We start from the raw sequence: 18823 nt of genomic DNA, 5'->3' as shown, positions 1-18823 counted from the left end.
AAAACACATGAACAATTTGAAACTTACATCATAAACACTTGTATAATCAAGATATCGAGCCGATTTATAGTCAACAAATCCTATATATCCACTACCATCACATAAACACCATTCAAGTGTGCATGATAGAAGACTGTCTGATCTATATTCAACAATGTACTCTTTATCAACAGGAAAAGATGTCAATGCTTTGACAAGCCGCTTGCAGTATGTTCCCAAAAGCAAAAAGACATTTTCACCAACAATTGGGGCTCGTGTAGCAATAGCAGATAACTCTGCACTTTGATCTGTCATTTGCTTATTTTGTCTTGGTGAACTTATTTTGACATTTTTCTACCAATATAAAATTGTAATTATACTAACATTTAAAATATAAACAACGATATTTAACTTCTTTTTTTTTTTTTTGAATGACAACGATATTTAACTTAATTAATAACTAATATAAGAATGCATACCTCATCTAAAATAACTAAATGAGTAGCCCATTGTGCGCGACTACAAGCAATATCTCCCAAAGTCTTATACTGCAAATTTGGCACGGTTTGGCACGGATAGATTACATTTGATCCCTCGGCACCATGTACCACTTCATCAACCATGAATTTGACATGATTAAGTAATAGTGGCTCATTATGCACTTTTGTTATCTCATTTGTAGTTGCGTAAACCGTACCCTTTGCAACAACAAATGGCTTGCCATCGAGATCACATAATGCAAGGCTACACTTTTTTGGCTCTATTGTAAATATATATAGGGAAAATTGTAATTTATGCCCCTCACAAATATGTCAATTACAATTTTCCCATATATATATATATATATATATATATATATATATATATATATATATATATATATATATATATATATATATATATATATATATATATATATATATATATATATATATATATATATATATATATATATATATATATATATATATATATTTGTATTTGACGGTCAACTTTTTTAATCAAATGAATAACTCAGATTGGTCAGATTTTAAATTTTCCTTCAGATTTACTAATTTATCCTTAATTATATGATTATCCGTTAACTTTTCTGTTAAATGTTATCTTCTCCGTTAATTTCAGTTAGTTCACCATTAACTTACTCATTGATTTCAATAAGAAAGATCTTAGGTTCGAACTTCATCCCAATCAAAGTTGGCATAGTTAGTACTCTATTTTACTCTTATTAAATTATATTAAACTAGTATATTCACCCGTGCGTTGCACGAAATGGATTTGTTATAATATTTTAAGAATATTTGGATCGATATACAATTGTATAAATTATAACATGAAATATTATATAGTGTAATTGAAGAATTGAGTTGGATCGATTATATTTTCTGATGTTATCATTGCTTGAATTCGAGTAAATAATTGTCCAATTAATAGCTAACGTGTAGATATATGCATCCGGTGCTGAAACTTTAGAGATTTTATATATCAGTGTTTAGGATTTGTATCAATTAGGCTAATTAGCTCGTTGTCTAACAACTCATTTATATAAATTATTTGTATGGAAGATATATATTTTTATGTAGATATATAGCAATTTTGTCATCTTTGTATAAAAAGAAAATATGGGGATGTAGCTCATATGGTAGAGCGCTTGCTTTGCATGCGAGAAGTACGGGGATTGATACCCTGCATCTCCAATTTTAATATCATTTGGCTTTCAGAAAAAAAAAAAAAAAAAAAACATAATATCACTAGTTTGACAAAATTTTGTCCATCCCCGTCTAGAGTTAAAACCTTCAGGCCATCATGATGGTGACTCGGGAAATAGCCACGTACACCTGAAGGGTTCATTGATGTGTCTCACGTACACCTGAAGGGTTCATTGATGTGTCACGTACACCTGAAGGGTTCATTGATGTGTCTCATTAACTATTCTTGTTTTGACAATGTAATCTGCCAATCTTGTGACGATGAGGCGTATTCTTGCTTCGACAATGTAATCTGTCAATCTTGTGACGATGAGGCGCGTACCGTTGCAAAGACCAAGAGAGCGGTCTATGTTCCGCAATAACATAACAGCTGCACCAAGAGTAACAACTTAAATATGTTCGACCTTCTGCAGTGTTCATGTCGCACATGTACTGATTAATTTGATCAACGACATCTAAAGTCGGTGAGAGGATCGCTCGACCTTCTAGGTGTGACTTATCAAGGTCCAAATTTGTTACGAAAATGTTGAGTTCTGAATTGAATCCTATACTATTTTAATTTTCAAAGTCAAGTGTTGAATCAAATCATATAATATTTTAATTTTTAAATGCTTTTTTTTGTTTTCTAAATTATAGATATGTAATAAAACATTTCTTATTATGGGGATGTAGCTCATATGGTAGAGCGCTCGCTTCGCATGTGAGAGGTACAGGGATTGGTACCCTGCATCTCCAATTCCAATGTAATTTGCAAGCTTTACATGGTCCAAATTTGTTATTAAAATGTCGAGTTCTGAATCGAATCCTATACTATTTTAATTTTCAAAGTTATAGAAATTTAATGTCATATTTATCATTATGGGGATGTAGCATAAATGGTATAGTGCTCGCTTAGCATGCGAGAGGAGGGGTATGGGGATCGATACCCTGCATCTCCAATCCTAATGTAATTTCCAAGCGAGTGTTGAATCAAATCGTGTACTATTTCAATTGGAGACATAAATGCATCTCCAAGCTTTACACAGTGAAGAGTGTTGAATCAAATCGTGTACTATTTTAATTGGCAAATGCTTTTTGTTTTTAAAATTGTAGATATTTAATGAAGCGTTTTCAACTATGGGGATGTAGCTTTCTAAATTATAAATATTTAATGAAGCATTTTCAATTATGGGGATGTAGTTTAGATGGTAGAGCTACTTCTTAGCATGTTAGAAGTACAGGGATTGATACCCTGTATCCCTAATCCTAACGTAATCTGCATGTTTTATACAGTGCAAAAAGGTCGACTGTTAAATCGAATTGTATAATATTTTAATTTTCAAATGTTTTTTGTTTTCTAAATTATAGATATTTAATGAAGCATTTTTCATTATGGAGATGTAGCTCATATGGTAGAGCGCTCGCTTTGCATGCGAGAGGCACGAGGATTGATACCCCACATCTCCAATCTGAATATAATCTGCAATCTTTACATAGTGTAAATTAATTCTGAATTGAATCGTATACTATTTTAATTTTCAAAGTCGAGTGTTGAATAAAATCTTATAATATTTTAATTTCCAAATGCTTTTTGTTTTCTAAATTATAGATATTTAATGAAGCATTTATGATTATGGGGATGTCGCTCATATGGTAGAGAGCTCGCTTAGAATGAAGGTCCAATTAAAATCGGAACAAAAACAATGAAGGTCCAAATTAAACTTTTAGACAAGGCCCCCATTTTTAATAAAACGACCACACACACACACACACACACACACACATATATATATATATATATATATAGGAAAAAGTTCTCGTGCGGCAGACACTTCCCATGCGGCGGTGCGGCGGGGTTACAGAAGACACCAACAATGTTATCAACATGCACCAACAGTGTAAGGGAAATGCACCACAATGAAATGCCAAAAAAAAAAAAAAAAAAAAAAACATCACAGAATACACAACAGACCCAACAAATACACCATATAACTCACCACACCCCAATGGTGTATTTTCGAACACTGTATGGTGTTTTTACTCACGCCTAATGGTGTGTTTATGGTGATGCGTACCTAATTTATGTGTATTTTTGTGGTGTATTTTCCTAACGTTGATGGTTTATATTTGTTGAACAATTGGTGACGCCGCACCGTCGCACCTAAGGACACTACCGCACCAGAACCTAACTCTATGCCGCACTGACCGGATATCTGGTAGTCTTTTCCAATGCAGAAGACAGCCGGAGAAAACGACCGGATGGCCAAATTTTGTCGCCGGTGATCGAATTTTTTCACCGTTGGCTGGAATCTGTCGCCGGAATTGAAATGACCTGTAATAACAGGTCATTTTTCATTTTTTGGGCTTCATTGACCCAATTTGACATGTTTGAGGGTTTAATTGCACTTTTTTAAAGTTTAGGTGGCTAATTGAACTTTGAGGTAAAGTTTAGGGACCTATTTGACCCTTTTCTCAATTTTTTTTAGAAGCTTTCATACATTGATAAAATTTTAAGAATGATGTGTAAACTTGTTCAATTTGAGCCAGTGAGATGTAACATTGTCAATTCTTTGGAAAATTGTCCTATCGTTTTAGAATCCAGGTGTAATTGTATTTTTGATCAACAACTTTGTAATTAGTTCGCGCGGGTCTGACAATGATGTAATAAGAACAATTTTTTCCAATAAAAAAATAATAGTATAATATTTGTAAAGTAATGTACAATTGTACCGTTATAAAAAGACATACAAAAAAAATATTAATACCATAATGACCTAAACCATTCCAATAATGCAAAAGGCATAATTGAAATATTTAGTTTTGTTCTAAATAATCAAACGAAGATTAATTATACTACGAAAAAAAAAAAAAACTTAACCTAAATTTGTTTATTAAGTTTTTTTTTTAAAATGCAAGAAAATGATTTTTGAAGTTCATTATTTATAATCTTTGATGTTCAACTTTGAATGTTTTGTATTTAGTCGGGCTAATTATTTGACAAAAGTTTATGTTAAATTTTATAATGTATTTATTTTTTTAATACCCTTTATATGTTAACATATTCGTAGTATATATTTAACAATTATGCCAACTCTGATTGTGATGAGGTTCGAACCTAAGACCTTTCTTATAGAAACTAATGAGTAAGTTAAGAATAATAAATAGTTAACAGAATATTCCGTTACTAAAGTTTATACTAACGGAATCCAGAGTTATTTAAGGGAAGAAAATAATATAATAGAGGGTAAATAAGGAAAAATAATAAAAAATACTAAAATTAAAATAAGGGAAAATTGTAAAAAAATGCCCCTCTATAATATGCCAATTATCAATGTCACCCCTGAATTATGAGTGGTGTAAATGTTGCCCCTCAATTATCAAAATGGTGCACATATAGCCCCTCCCGTAACGGACCTGTGGTTCCCTACCGCTGTCCATCGCTGGTACTTCGAATTGATGGAGGGAAAAAACAACTAAATTACATATTTACTCCGACTTAACGGTGTCGTACACTAACGGGGAATCACATGTCCGTTACGTGAGGGGTTATATGTTCATCGTTTTGATAATTGAGGGGCAACATTTACACCACTCATAATTCAGGGGTGACATTGATAATTGGCATATTATAGAAGGGCATTTTTTATAATTTTCCCTTAAAATAATATGAACCATTCATTTCAAGAAACAATTACACTGACATTTTTTTTGTTCCAGTTAAGGGCCTAACATTATTGGCTCTTATTAGATTTGTAGATAGATAGGAAAGTAGGAAAGAATATATTGTATTACCATATTTTGATGTACAATTGTAGTACGAATAGGAATTGTATTACCATTTTTTTACAATATTACGAAAACCTTAATAATATAGGAGTCCTTTGGGCGAGAAGTTAAAATGGAGGATTTTATTTTTATATATAGTATAGATTTTATTTTATAATAATAATAATAATAATAATAATAATAATAATAATAATAATAATAATAATAATAATAATAATAATAATAATAATAATAATAATAATAATAATAATAATAATAATATAAATTTTCTTTTAGACAATTTTCTACTGTGCAGCCAAACATTAAAAAGAACAATGTTTTCTGAAAAATAACTCATTTTTTAGAAATCATTTTCCTACTTTCCAAACGAACTTTAATATCTATACAATTAATTTGTTAAATTTCATCATAATTATTAGATAATGGCCTTGACATAATAATTATGCAATATTTCCAATTAATAGATTTTAATTAATTTCCATTTGACATTTACTTACCAAATAAGATTTTATATATATATAGATATATAGATTAATTATTACGTTTTATTCTATGTTATAATTCTTACGTTAATATTCTTATTATTATTATTAACACTTGATTACTTTTAGATATTATTATTACCACTTATATTATTATTATATTATTATTATTTTCCTGCCAAGTTCTGTTAATATATAATAACCGTGAGGCACAATAATAATATAACCATAATTAAATATTCTTGTATTCTATATTCTTCTATGATTTCTATTACCATCACTAATTATCCATAGTTTACCATAATTAAATAATTTGACCAATACAATGAGTTTGGGCGGGAAAATGCTAGGAGGATTTTACTTTTAATAATTATATATATATATATATATATATATATATATATATATATATATATATATATATATATATATATATATATATATATAACGTCTACAAAGAGGTTTTCAATAATGTGTAATTCCAACTAGTGATATTATGTTTTCTTTTTATGCGAAGATGACAAAACTCGTATATATCTACACAGAAAATATATTTTCCATACAAATAAATTAGGATAGCAAATGATTTATATAATTGAGTTACTAGACAACGAGCAAATTTGCCACTTAATACAAATCATAAACACTGATATATAAAATCTCTAAAGTTTCAGCACCGGATGCGTACATCTACACATTGGCTATCAATTGGGCAATTATTTGCTCAAATTCAAGCAATGATAACATCAAAAAATACAGTCGATACAAGTCAATTCTTCAATTGCATTATATAATATTCGATGTTATAATTTATATAATTGTATATCAATCCAAATATTATTATAACAAATCCATTCTGTGCATCGCATGGGTGAAAATACTAGTTTACAGTAATACTATATCTAGATATAAGTTTGGTTATGATATTAGATGTTAAAATTTCACATATACTAAAATCAAAAGCAAAAACCTATGTTCTTGTTTGGTAAATGGTTGTTAGCTGATAGTTATTAGCTGTTAGCTGATTGGGTTAATTAGAGGGTATAACTAGTTGATAACATTAGCTTATTATAGAAAGATGTTTGGTAAATTAGTTGTTAGCTGATAGTTATTTGGTATAATTTCTTTTCTCAAAAAGTTAATTGAAAAAGTTGTTTTGAGTTGCTTTTTGAATTTTAGCATTTTACAAAAAGCTAATTAACCAAATACTTATATTAATTTTTTAACCAGATTTAAAAGCTAACCGTGGTCAAATAAGCTAAATTTGACCTATAGGCTAATATTTTACCAAACAGGGCCATATATATTTGTTCCTTAAATCGAACATATTCAAAAAATGTTGAATATCAAGTCAAAAAATCGTTACTCAAATAATTGAATTGTGATTAATATTTTAATGTTATAGTTCTAAAAAATGAGTATGAAAAATTGAAATTGGTATAACACCTCCCTGGGCACATCTACACTTTCCATCTTGAGAAATCGAATGCTATAAGATCTTACTATTACTAAACTTTCAAGTTTGCAATTATTGGGAAATCATTCAAAGGATTGTCCACAATAATTGTTTATCATGAATTGTTAGGGAGGTTGTTAATAAACACCTACCTTTTTCACTCATGATTGTGACTATCTTCTATTTTAGTATTTGTGGTTTCCAAATAATTAGTTTAGTTGTGCCTAATATCTAGAGGTTAGTTGGAGCCATCTAGTCTAGTATATAAACCCCATTACATTTCAATGAAGACACACCAAAAAACCTTCTTCATCTCATTTGTCTACTTCCTTAAGTCTGAGCAATAGAAAGGTTCGGCTACGTTTAAGCTAGTGCGAGCTTAGCGTGGTTATTCTGTGTTGCCTGTCGAAAGCGTACCGGTTTATCTCGACTTCACTGTCACCGGGAAAATAACGCTTTTAAGACATTGTTATTTAACACGGCATAGACCCCCTTACGGTCATACACCCGTATTTGTCCTTGTTTCCTAAAAGGTTGCCAGCCTCCGCGTTGACATTGCTTATATTTTCCAACAGCAATAATTATAAAATGAACCCTGTTCCTAAAATTTTTAATAATTATAAAATTGACTTGCGGTTTTTTTTTATTATTATAAAACTATCAATCATGGATGAATCCTGATGAACAGCTAAGATTAGTCCTCACTTTTTATATGAGGGCTTTGTTCTCAATTGATCCTACCCATATATAATAGAGATCAAATGCGGAGGAGATGTCCATGTAAAACATGCAGGTAAACGATAGCCTGATCTTGCCAAAATCAATCGTCTAAATGAACACTGATTAAAAAAATGCAGTGGCGTTTTGATAATTTTGCGTATTGTTGAAACTTAAGGTGCGTATTTTCTGTGCTTAAGGTGCGTCTTTTTAACACGTAATGTGTGTCATTTTAACACTTAAGGTGCGTCAGTTCTACACTTGAGAACTTAAAGTGCGTTATTGTTGAAACTTAAGGTGCGTCATTCTAAAACTTAAGGTGCATGTTTTCAAAGTTTAAGGTGTGTCTTTTCAAAGTTTAAGGTGCGTCATTTTAACAGTTAAGGTGCACAATTTTATCACTTAAGGTGTGCCATTTTTAACACTAAAAGTGCACCATGTTAACACTTAAAGTGTACCATTTTAACACATAAGGTGCGTCTTTGTAACACTTAAGGTACACCATTTTTACACTTTGTTTCTATCTTTCCAGGCGCGTGTTTTTTTTTTTTTTTCAATTTTAATTGATTCTCACCACACGTTTCACTTAGAGACTCTTCGCATCAGATCTCATTCCTATATACACACACAAAGTTGAAAAACTTAAAAAGATATTAAAGAATAGAAAGTCGAGGTATATTAATGAGCCCTTAGTTTTACCATAAAAAAGGTCCATGCACCTTAGCTTCAAGCTCCTAAGTTATTTATATAGGGTGTATTTGGTTGACATGTTTAGCTTTAAAGAATGGATATCAAATGATTTTACTACTACGTATTTTCTATTTTTCTTCACCTTCTAATCCTTCTATGCACACCCATCCATCATTCTCAAAAACCCCAATCTCGTCACAAAACAAATTTCCTGACATCATATTTTTCTTCTTGGACAAACAATTGATCTTAAAAATAACATAATTCCGCTAGTAAATACTATTATAAGCCAACTATTTATCTTAACACCATATTTCTCTCATTGGGCAAAAATTCTCAGAACAGCAACAACCTTGTTTTCCTCACAAGATTGTGGAGATTCCATCGGCTATGGCTATGGCGGGGAAGATGCGAAATCCTTCAAACAGTATTATCACTCACAACCCCACATTTCTAACAGAACATAGGAATTAATTAAGAAATATTTTAAAAAATCTCTTACATTAATATTACTAAAATAAGAAAAACATATGTTTATTTGCGGATTAACGTGCGCGGAAGTGGGCTACAGTTGACACGTATTGCTCCTACCCCAAACTTCGCGCCCTATAACTACTTCAAAATACCTTCATGACAGTGATTTATCCACTCTCTTGTTACAAAAACAAAAGTGAAATTACCACATCAAATGTCCCCGCACTCTGATCTGACAAGATTATAACACAAAATTCACTCTGGATATGATTACATACAGATAAAGGTGGAATTGTCCACCCCAATTCTTCACATCCCTACCTGACAAGATTGTGGTATAAAATCCACTTTTGATATGATTTTATGCAAATGAAGGTGGAATTGCCCACCCCAAGTTCTACTCATCCCGACCTGACAATATTGTGATACAAAATTCACTCTCCATATGGTTACATACTGTTAAAGATGGAATCGCTCATCCTGATACCCACACTCGGCCTGACAAAATTGTAGTGAAAATCCACTCTAGGTATGATTCGGTTAAAGTGAAATCGCCCACATTGATTTCTTACACCTCAACCTGACAAGATTGTGTGCGGGATAAGTACTATTTTACAAGTTCTTGAATTCAAGATTCCCCACTATGCATTTTCAAGATGATCATGCAAAGAGAGACTCCCACCACTATCACCATCACCACCAGATCATGAGCGGCAGCGCAGCAAACCCGGCTTTGAAGATCAACCGAGGTTCTCATTTCATCAAGAAATCCCCGTCCTCTTCTTCCTCCTCCTCCTCCACCTCCTCGTCTTCGTCATCCTCCTCGTCATCCTCGGTCATAAACGGCGTAGCGGCCGCCATTGCAAGCGCCGCCACCGCCATGCCTCAACCCCGCCACCCGGTGATAATCTACACGCATTCCCCAAAGGTCATCCACACCCAGCCTAAAGACTTCATGGCGTTAGTGCAGAAGCTCACCGGCTTCTCTCGCCCCGCCGCCATGGCCCACGAGGACGGCCGCGCTTCACCGCCCTCCCCACCACCGCCTCCTCCCCACGGCCACCCTAAACCCGAGCCTTGCGACGAATATATAATCACAGAAATAACTAACAGAAATAATCATGAGATCACAGATAATGATTCCACGTCGGTGGTGACAGATGAAAAAGAAGGGAGCTCTAGTGGTTTTGATCCTCAGAATAACAGTAATAATAATAGTTTTGATAATAATGAATATCTAAATAATAATAATAATAATAATAATAATAATAATAATAATAATAATAATGGTATGCAATATTTTCATCCAACCTCCATGGATTTCCTGTGCTCAGGACCACCATTTGGTAACTGTGTGGATTCATTGCTTTTGATGAGAAGTTCCATTTCTTCTTCCTCTTCTTCATTGGAGAGCGTGAAAGACCTTCCAGATTTTTGAATTTTTTTTTTTTCTTTTGGGTGAGGATTTTATAAAAATTTTCTTAGGATTTGCAGGTTGCTTTTCTGAGTTTTTGAGGTTCTTTGATGAGTCTGAGGTTTTGTTTTGTTGGTCAATAACGGGTAGTTAAATTTCTTGGCACGGGATGCGATTAAATGTAGCATTTGGAAATAAGTTAATTGTTTTTTTTTTATCTATAGATTTTATTATGGCTATTTGTAATTGTTGTGGAGAACTTTAGCAATATATATGCAGCAGAATACAAAAGCTTCATGAAATTTGGCAATCTTGTTAAATCTCAAGAATGGAGTTTAGTTATTTTGGCAAAAATGGTAAGTTATGAAAAAACCAAAATGTTTTTGAATCTCATCCATTATTGATTTCAAATTCTTAGTGAATCTTTTTACTTTTGTCAAATTCTTTGTGTCAGAGATAGTATAGTAAGGATATCCTTAATAGTGGTAGGATTTTAAAGAGATTTTGCAGGTGTGATTAGGAAAGAGAAAATAGAAAGAGATGAAAAAAAAAAAAAAAAAAAAAAGCAAAACAAAATATAAAAAAGGAAAATTAACAAAAAAAATGAAAAGTAAACTTGCAGAGTTACGCGCCCAGCGGGCGCGCGGAATGCACGCGCCCGTTGGGCGTTGATTTTGCGTTGCACGCGTATGAAGCTGCACTTTTTAAATTTTAGTGGGTCTCACCCATCTGATAAAATTCCATTGCTTGCAGGAAGACTTGGAGCATTCTCTCTCCTCCCCATCAGCATAGTTTTTCTTAAAATCCGTAAAAAATTAACTAATGGGGATAGCCTAACAATCTTTTACTTTTGTCAAATCATTTTTACTTTAGAGATAAATGGTGTAATAATAATCTTTTCTCCTCAAGATGTGGTTAAGCTTGTGACCAAAGGTGAAATTGCCATGGTCCATGGGTATCTAATTTGTTCGCTCCTATGCTTACGCACCTCAGTGTCGGTAGAGACCCAGAGAGGAAATTTCACTCTCCTCTATCTCACTCAAGTGAATTGGTTTCGAGAGTATTTCGCCAACGCTTTTGGCATTCCTTCATAGATCTCCGGATTTCACCCCTTACATAAGAAATTCCACTCTCCTCTATCCCACTCAAGTGAATTGGTTTCGATAGCATTCCGTCAATTTTTAGCGACTTTCACTTTTAACCCGATTCACCGCCTACGTGTCCTTTACACCCAGTCATGCTGAAGAACACTTGCCCACCCCATTTTACTGTGGCTGCTGGCTCGCAATTAGCCAAGCTCGACAATTTATAGAAAGGTAAATCACAGTAACTCAAATGATCTATTACTAAACTTTGTTGTTCAATGTGATTAGGCTATATATATATATGTGTGTGTGTGTGTGTGTGTAGCAGCTAGCTAAGCTCAAATTTGATATCAAACCACAATTTACATGAAATTAAGAAGCTATTAGCTTACATGATCCTGAAAAAAGTAGTTGGGTTTGGCTTCCTTTTGGATCAGGTGGTGTATGATATGAAGGAACTTCACATTTACATGATGTACTAATAAACTAACAGACAGCTTAGTACAAGTTACACAATTTTTATTGCATATCTGCAGTAGGATACACCAGATAAGATCAGGATAATCAACTCTTGAAAGCCAATCTGATCAACCCTTTTCCATTTTTCCCTTTTCCTTCACAAAAATGTACATTTCAGGGGAACAATGCCTTGCAAAAAGCGTGGCGCTTTGATTGTATATGTGCATGTTGGTCTTCATCGTTTCTTTTTGTCTTCTTTAGATCTATCGAGAGCCACAGGAGCTGCGGGTATGCTAAACCACCATTCCCGCAATCTCCTAGTCCATCTTTCTGAGCTTGTTTTCCTAAGTGGAGAGTATCGGGTGAAGACCTCCAGGAAAAGCAGTAGGATTATGTATCGGTATGGCAAGAACGCCAAAACCAACGCCATGACAAAAAGAGCACCCGCAAACTTCTCGGTTGCCTGAACGTGAATGAACTCATTATTCATTGCAGGTAAATTCAAATCAAACTCTGAAAGATAGCGTTTTGGATAGGGAAAAGTATAAAAACCTGTGGGAATATGGACAACAATAAGGCACGAATCTTGAGAAGAACAATGTTTCCATCTTGGATCAGTTCTTCGGCTTGAGAGATGGCGTTTTGGACAGCCAGAAGCTGCTCCATGGTGTTCATTTCGGGAGGAGCGATCACTTTGAGTTCATCGGCTGGTCTGCCTTGGCTAAAATAGCGAGTAAGTAACATAAAGACCGCAATAAAGGCGAGCAAGAAGGCAGAAGCATATCCCAGCCATCCCCTGCAAACGAACTACTTAAGTATTTCTACCAAGTTATAATTATTCGAATAAAAGAACGTGATAAATGCCATTATATGTCTAAACACTGGCATCTATTCATCTAACTTAAGCCCAAGATAAGTGAAAATGCGGGAATGAGATAGGTACCCAATTTTACAATAGCCCAAAGATCTTACCTGCTAATAATATATGTGACAACTATGCAGAAAACGATGGACTTTAACGGGTCTTCCCAATGTGCTAGAAAAAGAAGCCAATTCCCAAGTTGAGTCATGGGTGACAGCAACTCCTGCATGTATACATGAATCTTAGAGATTGTAACACGGCATAAGTCTTTGCAGGCTTTCAGCTAAAGGCTATAGAGATTATTGAGATCGTCTTAGATACTAGGGGATGGAAATAGAATAATTTTCACTTGGCAACACAAAGACTCGTAGAGTGAGATAATTTTGAATATTTGACTAGATTATCACCGTAATCGGTGGTCTAGGCGAGGCCGACTAGGCTGCCTAATCAGCCGATTAGCTATTGTTCCTTTTTTTTTTTAATGGGTTATTTCGCTCAAAACTACGTCAAAACGACGTAGTTTTGAGCGAAATAACCCTAAATCGTTCAAACCCTAGGTGGTTTTTAGGTTAATATTTAATATTTTAGTATTAACTATTACTGTATTAAATAGTTTATAATTATCAAGTTTAAAAAAAAAAAACACGGGCGCCTTGCGATTGCATCATATTAGTGATAGTAGCTAACATCAATACCTTCATAACTGCCAAGTTGGTATCGATGCCATCAACTTTAACTCCATCAACGGTAGCTTGGGCGGACACTAAATTTTTGTAGTTGGTTCTAGACTCCTTAACTGCTTTTTCCAAGGGAGTCATCTCGCCCACAGCAATCTCACCTACACTGATTCCCGTCGCATTAGGAACGTGAGAACTTGCTCCAAACACAAAACCCAAGTTGGACGCCATTCCCAGAGCAGAAACCGAGTGCACTTCACTTCTGCACTTGGGAGAGTTTGTTCGCTCCAATTCCCGCACAATCGATCTATTAGCAAGTGTTTCCAGTATCACATCTCCACCCGGAAGCTGATCACACACATTGAACATCAAAAGATCCTCGTAACTAATGTGATCAGTGGATGCAGAACTCATATCTTTTAGTGCTTGTACTCGCAGAATTCCAAAAATAGCTTTTAAAAGCGCTTCTTCTCTCTCGATTCCAGTGATCTGGAACTTCCTTATAAATCTATGCACGTATAAAATCTCACGAATTATGGCTAACCAATAGTCTCGACGCGTATGCCCTTTGAGTTCCGGAAACTCCATAATGACAGGGTCTTGCCTACATTCAAGAATTATATTTGAGAACTTTCAAAAACCGACAAGATTTAGCAATGGAGAATCAAACTACATGAGATAAGCATCTTACAAGGAGACTGATTTATACAAGACTGCTTTATCAAAAAGTCTTGTGCCCCATGGCCCCGTTAGTTCAGGTTTAACAACCTGATTTAGATCTTGCGAGAGGTCATACACTTTCGCCTTGTCATAAGACACAACACGAAGCGCTTCAAAATAGAGAGCGTGATCCGTCAAAGTTAGCCTACCTGCAAGCAAAATGTGTGCACTTGAAATATGTTATATGTTAATGATGTGAAATGAGGATGTGTATTAGCAGTTGTGCCAAGTCCCTCGTTATTCTAACAATTTCAAATCGAGGAATGTACCGGGCCATGTGGAAATTCCCATATGTTCAAGAACAGGCTGGGTTGTGACTGTTCCATCCAGTTCCAGGATCTTCTCCCCTCTTTCAGAACGTAGGGAGGAAAGGTGAGTCGACTCTGACTGGCTCTTCAATTTTTTAATAGCCCTACAAACAAGTTCAAGATACAAAATTCGGTGTTACAGAGTGTTATACCACAACTATTTTAAAGCATGACCAAAATCAATCAATGAAGTTATTGGATTGAGCAACTTCAGAAAATCCACAATAGAATACTAGGAAGACTGCTACGGTTAAGGAAAAATTTAACTCCAAATGATTCAAGGGCAGGTTTCAAGAAGAAAATTCACATTTTAGGGTCCGTTTGGAAACCCGGAAAATGACTTCTGGAAAATGTTTTCCGGATTTCCCGTGTTTGGATGCAATAGGAAAATCCAGTCAACTGAAACATTTTCCGTTGATGGGGGAAAATGTAGGCATTTTGGAGGAAAATGACTTCCGCCAAATTGGAAAATGATTTCCGCCAACACTCAAAACATGATTTCCGCTGATTTCCGTTTTTTAATTTTTGATAAATAACATTACTTTTAATATTATTATAAATATTTTTATATTCTAAATAAAATATTTAAAATGTTTAATTATACAATTCTACTCATTTTCTAGAAAATGAACCAAACACACTAAAGCAGTTTTCCAGAAAACATTTTCCTGGAAGTCATTTTCCTGTTCTCCAAACGGACCCTTAGTGTCATATTAAGTGCTGCTTATTTTGCCTCCACAGTTCCTTTCTATATTAAGAAGGCTAAGATCACTACATTAATTGCTTCTCATGACACAAGTGAAAAAGAGAGCAAGATGTTATGAGGAAACTTTGTAGTCGTAATTTTTCAAGAGGAAATGCAAATTATCCCTTATCACAAAGTGCTTACAAGTAACTCCTGAACTTCACCAAGTTAAAGAGACAACAAAACTAATTCAAAGAAAGGGGCACGAGGGGATCTCAAACTCTTCATCATAATTCAATGCTTAACCCCAATATGTCATTTGTTTTCCTTCAAATGAATATTCAACCATTTCTATGTTAGCCGCTAACCAAACCATAGAACAAGTTAGATAGGTAGAAACAGCTGTAAGATTCAATCATTCAAACTAGTGTGGCCTACAATATAGAAAAGGAGGCAGGTAAGAAAATAGGATGAATTGAGGAAATAAATCCCATATGGGCCGCAGATGAAGTCAAACAATACATTAAAAAAGCCACTGAAAGGAAGTTGTACCTTTCCATACCAATAAGGTACTTTTCATAGACAGAAAAATGAAGTCTACAATCTGTTGCCGAAGTAAGCACGTTGAAAATGTTATTACTAACAATCACATTGGCAATTATGGGAACTGCAGAAGCAATTCTTGAAAAAGCTTCAACACCAACAGTGGCATCTTCCATCTGCAATAGAAAGAAATTTATGAAGCCCTAATCTCTTCCAAGAATGAAATTATCAATTAAAAGAAGAATTTTATTTAACTATTATAAGTAGCACCCCTAGGAAATTATAACGGAAAACCCCAAGTGAAAAAGGCTTTACTTTCCAATATTTACATGATATAGGAGCATTTGCTTGCATTGTTCATAGACAGACTCGCATACTTCACTTGATAGCAATAAGAAAATGACTAAATAACAAAACCATTCCATTCAACTAAACATATAACTATGTTATTGAACAATTATACATACACTAATAGATGGTTGGCTACCAGCTGCTGGAAACTCCCAAGCAACCATCATATCAAATGTAAGACGCCGAAAATTTCGGTCACCTAGATACCCATTTACATTTACAGACAATGCAAGAGCCCTGAAGCAACAGTATTCCAAAAAGTTCCGTGCATAATGCGATGGCTGCCTTAAAGAATCAGAAGCCTCTTCATCAAAGTTTTCTTTAAGTTGACTCATGGAAATTTCAAGGATCCTGCATCATGAACATTTCTTAATAGCATAGAAAGAGTAATTACAGGAATTCTCTCTAGCACGTACAACCTAATTCAATAAAGCAACTAAAGGAATAGTCTCTAGCATATAACCTAATTCAATAAAGCAATTATAGGTATAGGCCCTGTTTGGTAAAATAGTTAGCCTATCAGCCAATTTTGGCTTATTTGATCACTATTAACTGTTTGACTTGGTTAAACAATCAATACGAGTGTCTGATTAATTAGCTTTTTGTAACAACTTATTGCTCCAAAATGCTAAAATTCAAAAGCTGCTCATATAACTTTTTCGATCAACCTTTTGATAGTCTCTTTCACTTAATCTAACTCAATATGCTTACATGAAACAAAGAAAACTTGCAAATACATTGAATTTAAAGAAAATAGATGCAGTGAATAAGGCTAATCATGGTAAATTTACTTTGAGCATCTCCAGGCAACAACATTTGCATAATGAGAGAGCTCCGGCAACGAGTTCTTTCCACCTGACGATGGAGACTTTTCCATCTCCTCAAAATCTTTATCAAATGAACTATGGGTTCTGTTCAACCATTTGAATGATCCGTCTCTAACCAGATCCTCGAGCATAGTCCTTGTCTTGCTTACCATAGCCATGCCCAAACTACTGCCTTCACACCATCCAAATGCACTAGAGTTACTTAATCAGACACCTACATAAGCATACAACTACAGTATATCAACAACCCAAATTTCCCAACTTTAGCATAAAAATGACCACACCAATATAAAAAGCATACATATATCCAGTGCCCAGATAACCAAATAAGCATAGCAACGGTTAGAGACTACTACAATCCAGTATCCACCAATTACACTTATTCTTGAACACCCAAATTGAAACTTTAACCAATAAACGAAAATCCGTGCTGATACATAGGATCAATTCAATGTTCTTCCACAGCTCCCCAAAGAATACCCATTAAAGACCCAAATCTGGAACTGTCGGTGTGTGTCAAGACCATCACAATTCACAGCAGGGAGATGGGTCGGGACTAGGGGGTAGTTACCTGAAAAAAGAACGCGGAGAAGGGTCCGGAAACAGCGAGAGAAGAAGACCAGGTTTGAGTTGAAACTTGAAAGAAGTTATTATCAGCAACCCATTTTTGCCGATTAAGGGATAAAGGAAGCGAGAGTAGCTGTGTCCTGTTGTGAACAGTAATCTCAGAGGGGAGTCTGAAAGGGACAGGCGGAGAAGGATTGATCGAAACAGTGATTAATGGGGGGATTGGATATTTGGATTAGTTTATTTTAGCTGTATGGCTTTAAGTGTCGTGGCGGTGAGGTTTTGCATCTTTTTTTATACTCCGTGAAACGCTTTCCCGTGTCGGATAACTGGTCAGATTGAAGTCGCTAGAGCGCCGTGAGGGAATAGTGATTGGTGGAGCAATTGGTCTTATGAGAATAATGAAATTCACTCTCCCTCTCATTTTATATGTTCTACTTATTATTTATTAATGATCAAATCAATTTTTTTTCTTTATTTTTCTTAATAATTTTTATTTATTTTTAAATTCTTTTTTTGTGTGTTTTATAATACTTTTAGTGTAGTTTCTAAATATATAAATTTTATATATTAATACTAAACTTAATATTATAAAAAATGAAATAAAAAATAACTTCAGTCAAGTCTTGCTAACCAAATCAGACACATAAAATGAGACGGAGGGAGTAACTATTTTTGACCAAATTATTTTATGAAAAATTATTTTTTGGTCCTTCAGTTATACTAGTGAAACAGAATTAGTCCAGAGTTATATGCGCAACCATCTTTAGCCTCTAAGTTATGTACGAAGTGTCGATTTTAGTCACCATCTTTAGCCTCTAAGTTATGTACGAAGTGTCGATTTTAGTCTCTCGTGAACTATTTCTACCACCAATTTGTAACTTAATAAAGTGGTTAATGGTTAATTTGGTCCTTCAATGACTAAAATCCCCACTCCATGCATAAGTTGGGAGTTAAAGATGGTCACGCATATAACTCAAGACTAAGTCTATACCACGGGTATAATTGGAGGACAAAAATGCAAATTTCCCTTATTTTATTGAAGCCTAGGATATA

General features: G+C 34.2%; 1 protein-coding gene across 2 annotated transcripts; it reads right to left on the bottom strand.

Moving 5' to 3' along the window:
• Nucleotides 1–12137: 12137 nt before the first annotated feature.
• Nucleotides 12138–18102, bottom strand: LOC109184181. 2 transcript variants are annotated; one of them, XM_019334228.1, is made up of 10 exons: nucleotides 17772–18102; nucleotides 17165–17414; nucleotides 16490–16724; nucleotides 16032–16198; nucleotides 14756–14898; nucleotides 14458–14635; nucleotides 13785–14370; nucleotides 13200–13312; nucleotides 12780–13023; nucleotides 12138–12690 (listed from the first exon to the last, which is right to left on the bottom strand). In XM_019334228.1, the coding sequence occupies exons 2-10, from the start codon at nucleotides 17356–17358 to the stop codon at nucleotides 12463–12465; spliced, it is 2088 nt and encodes a 695-aa protein (XP_019189773.1). In that variant the 5' UTR covers nucleotides 17359–17414; nucleotides 17772–18102; the 3' UTR covers nucleotides 12138–12462. The 2 variants fall into 2 exon arrangements, with proteins under 2 accessions (XP_019189773.1, XP_019189774.1); XM_019334229.1 differs by having other exon boundaries at nucleotides 17165–17372.
• Nucleotides 18103–18823: the final 721 nt, after the last annotated feature.

This window comes from Ipomoea nil, unplaced genomic scaffold, assembly GCF_001879475.1.
Source record: "Ipomoea nil cultivar Tokyo-kokei standard unplaced genomic scaffold, Asagao_1.1 scaffold1250, whole genome shotgun sequence".
NCBI lineage: Eukaryota > Viridiplantae > Streptophyta > Magnoliopsida > Solanales > Convolvulaceae > Ipomoea > Ipomoea nil.
The sequence above is the reverse complement of the archived record's forward strand: the minus strand, read 5'-3'. Positions and strand labels throughout refer to the sequence as shown.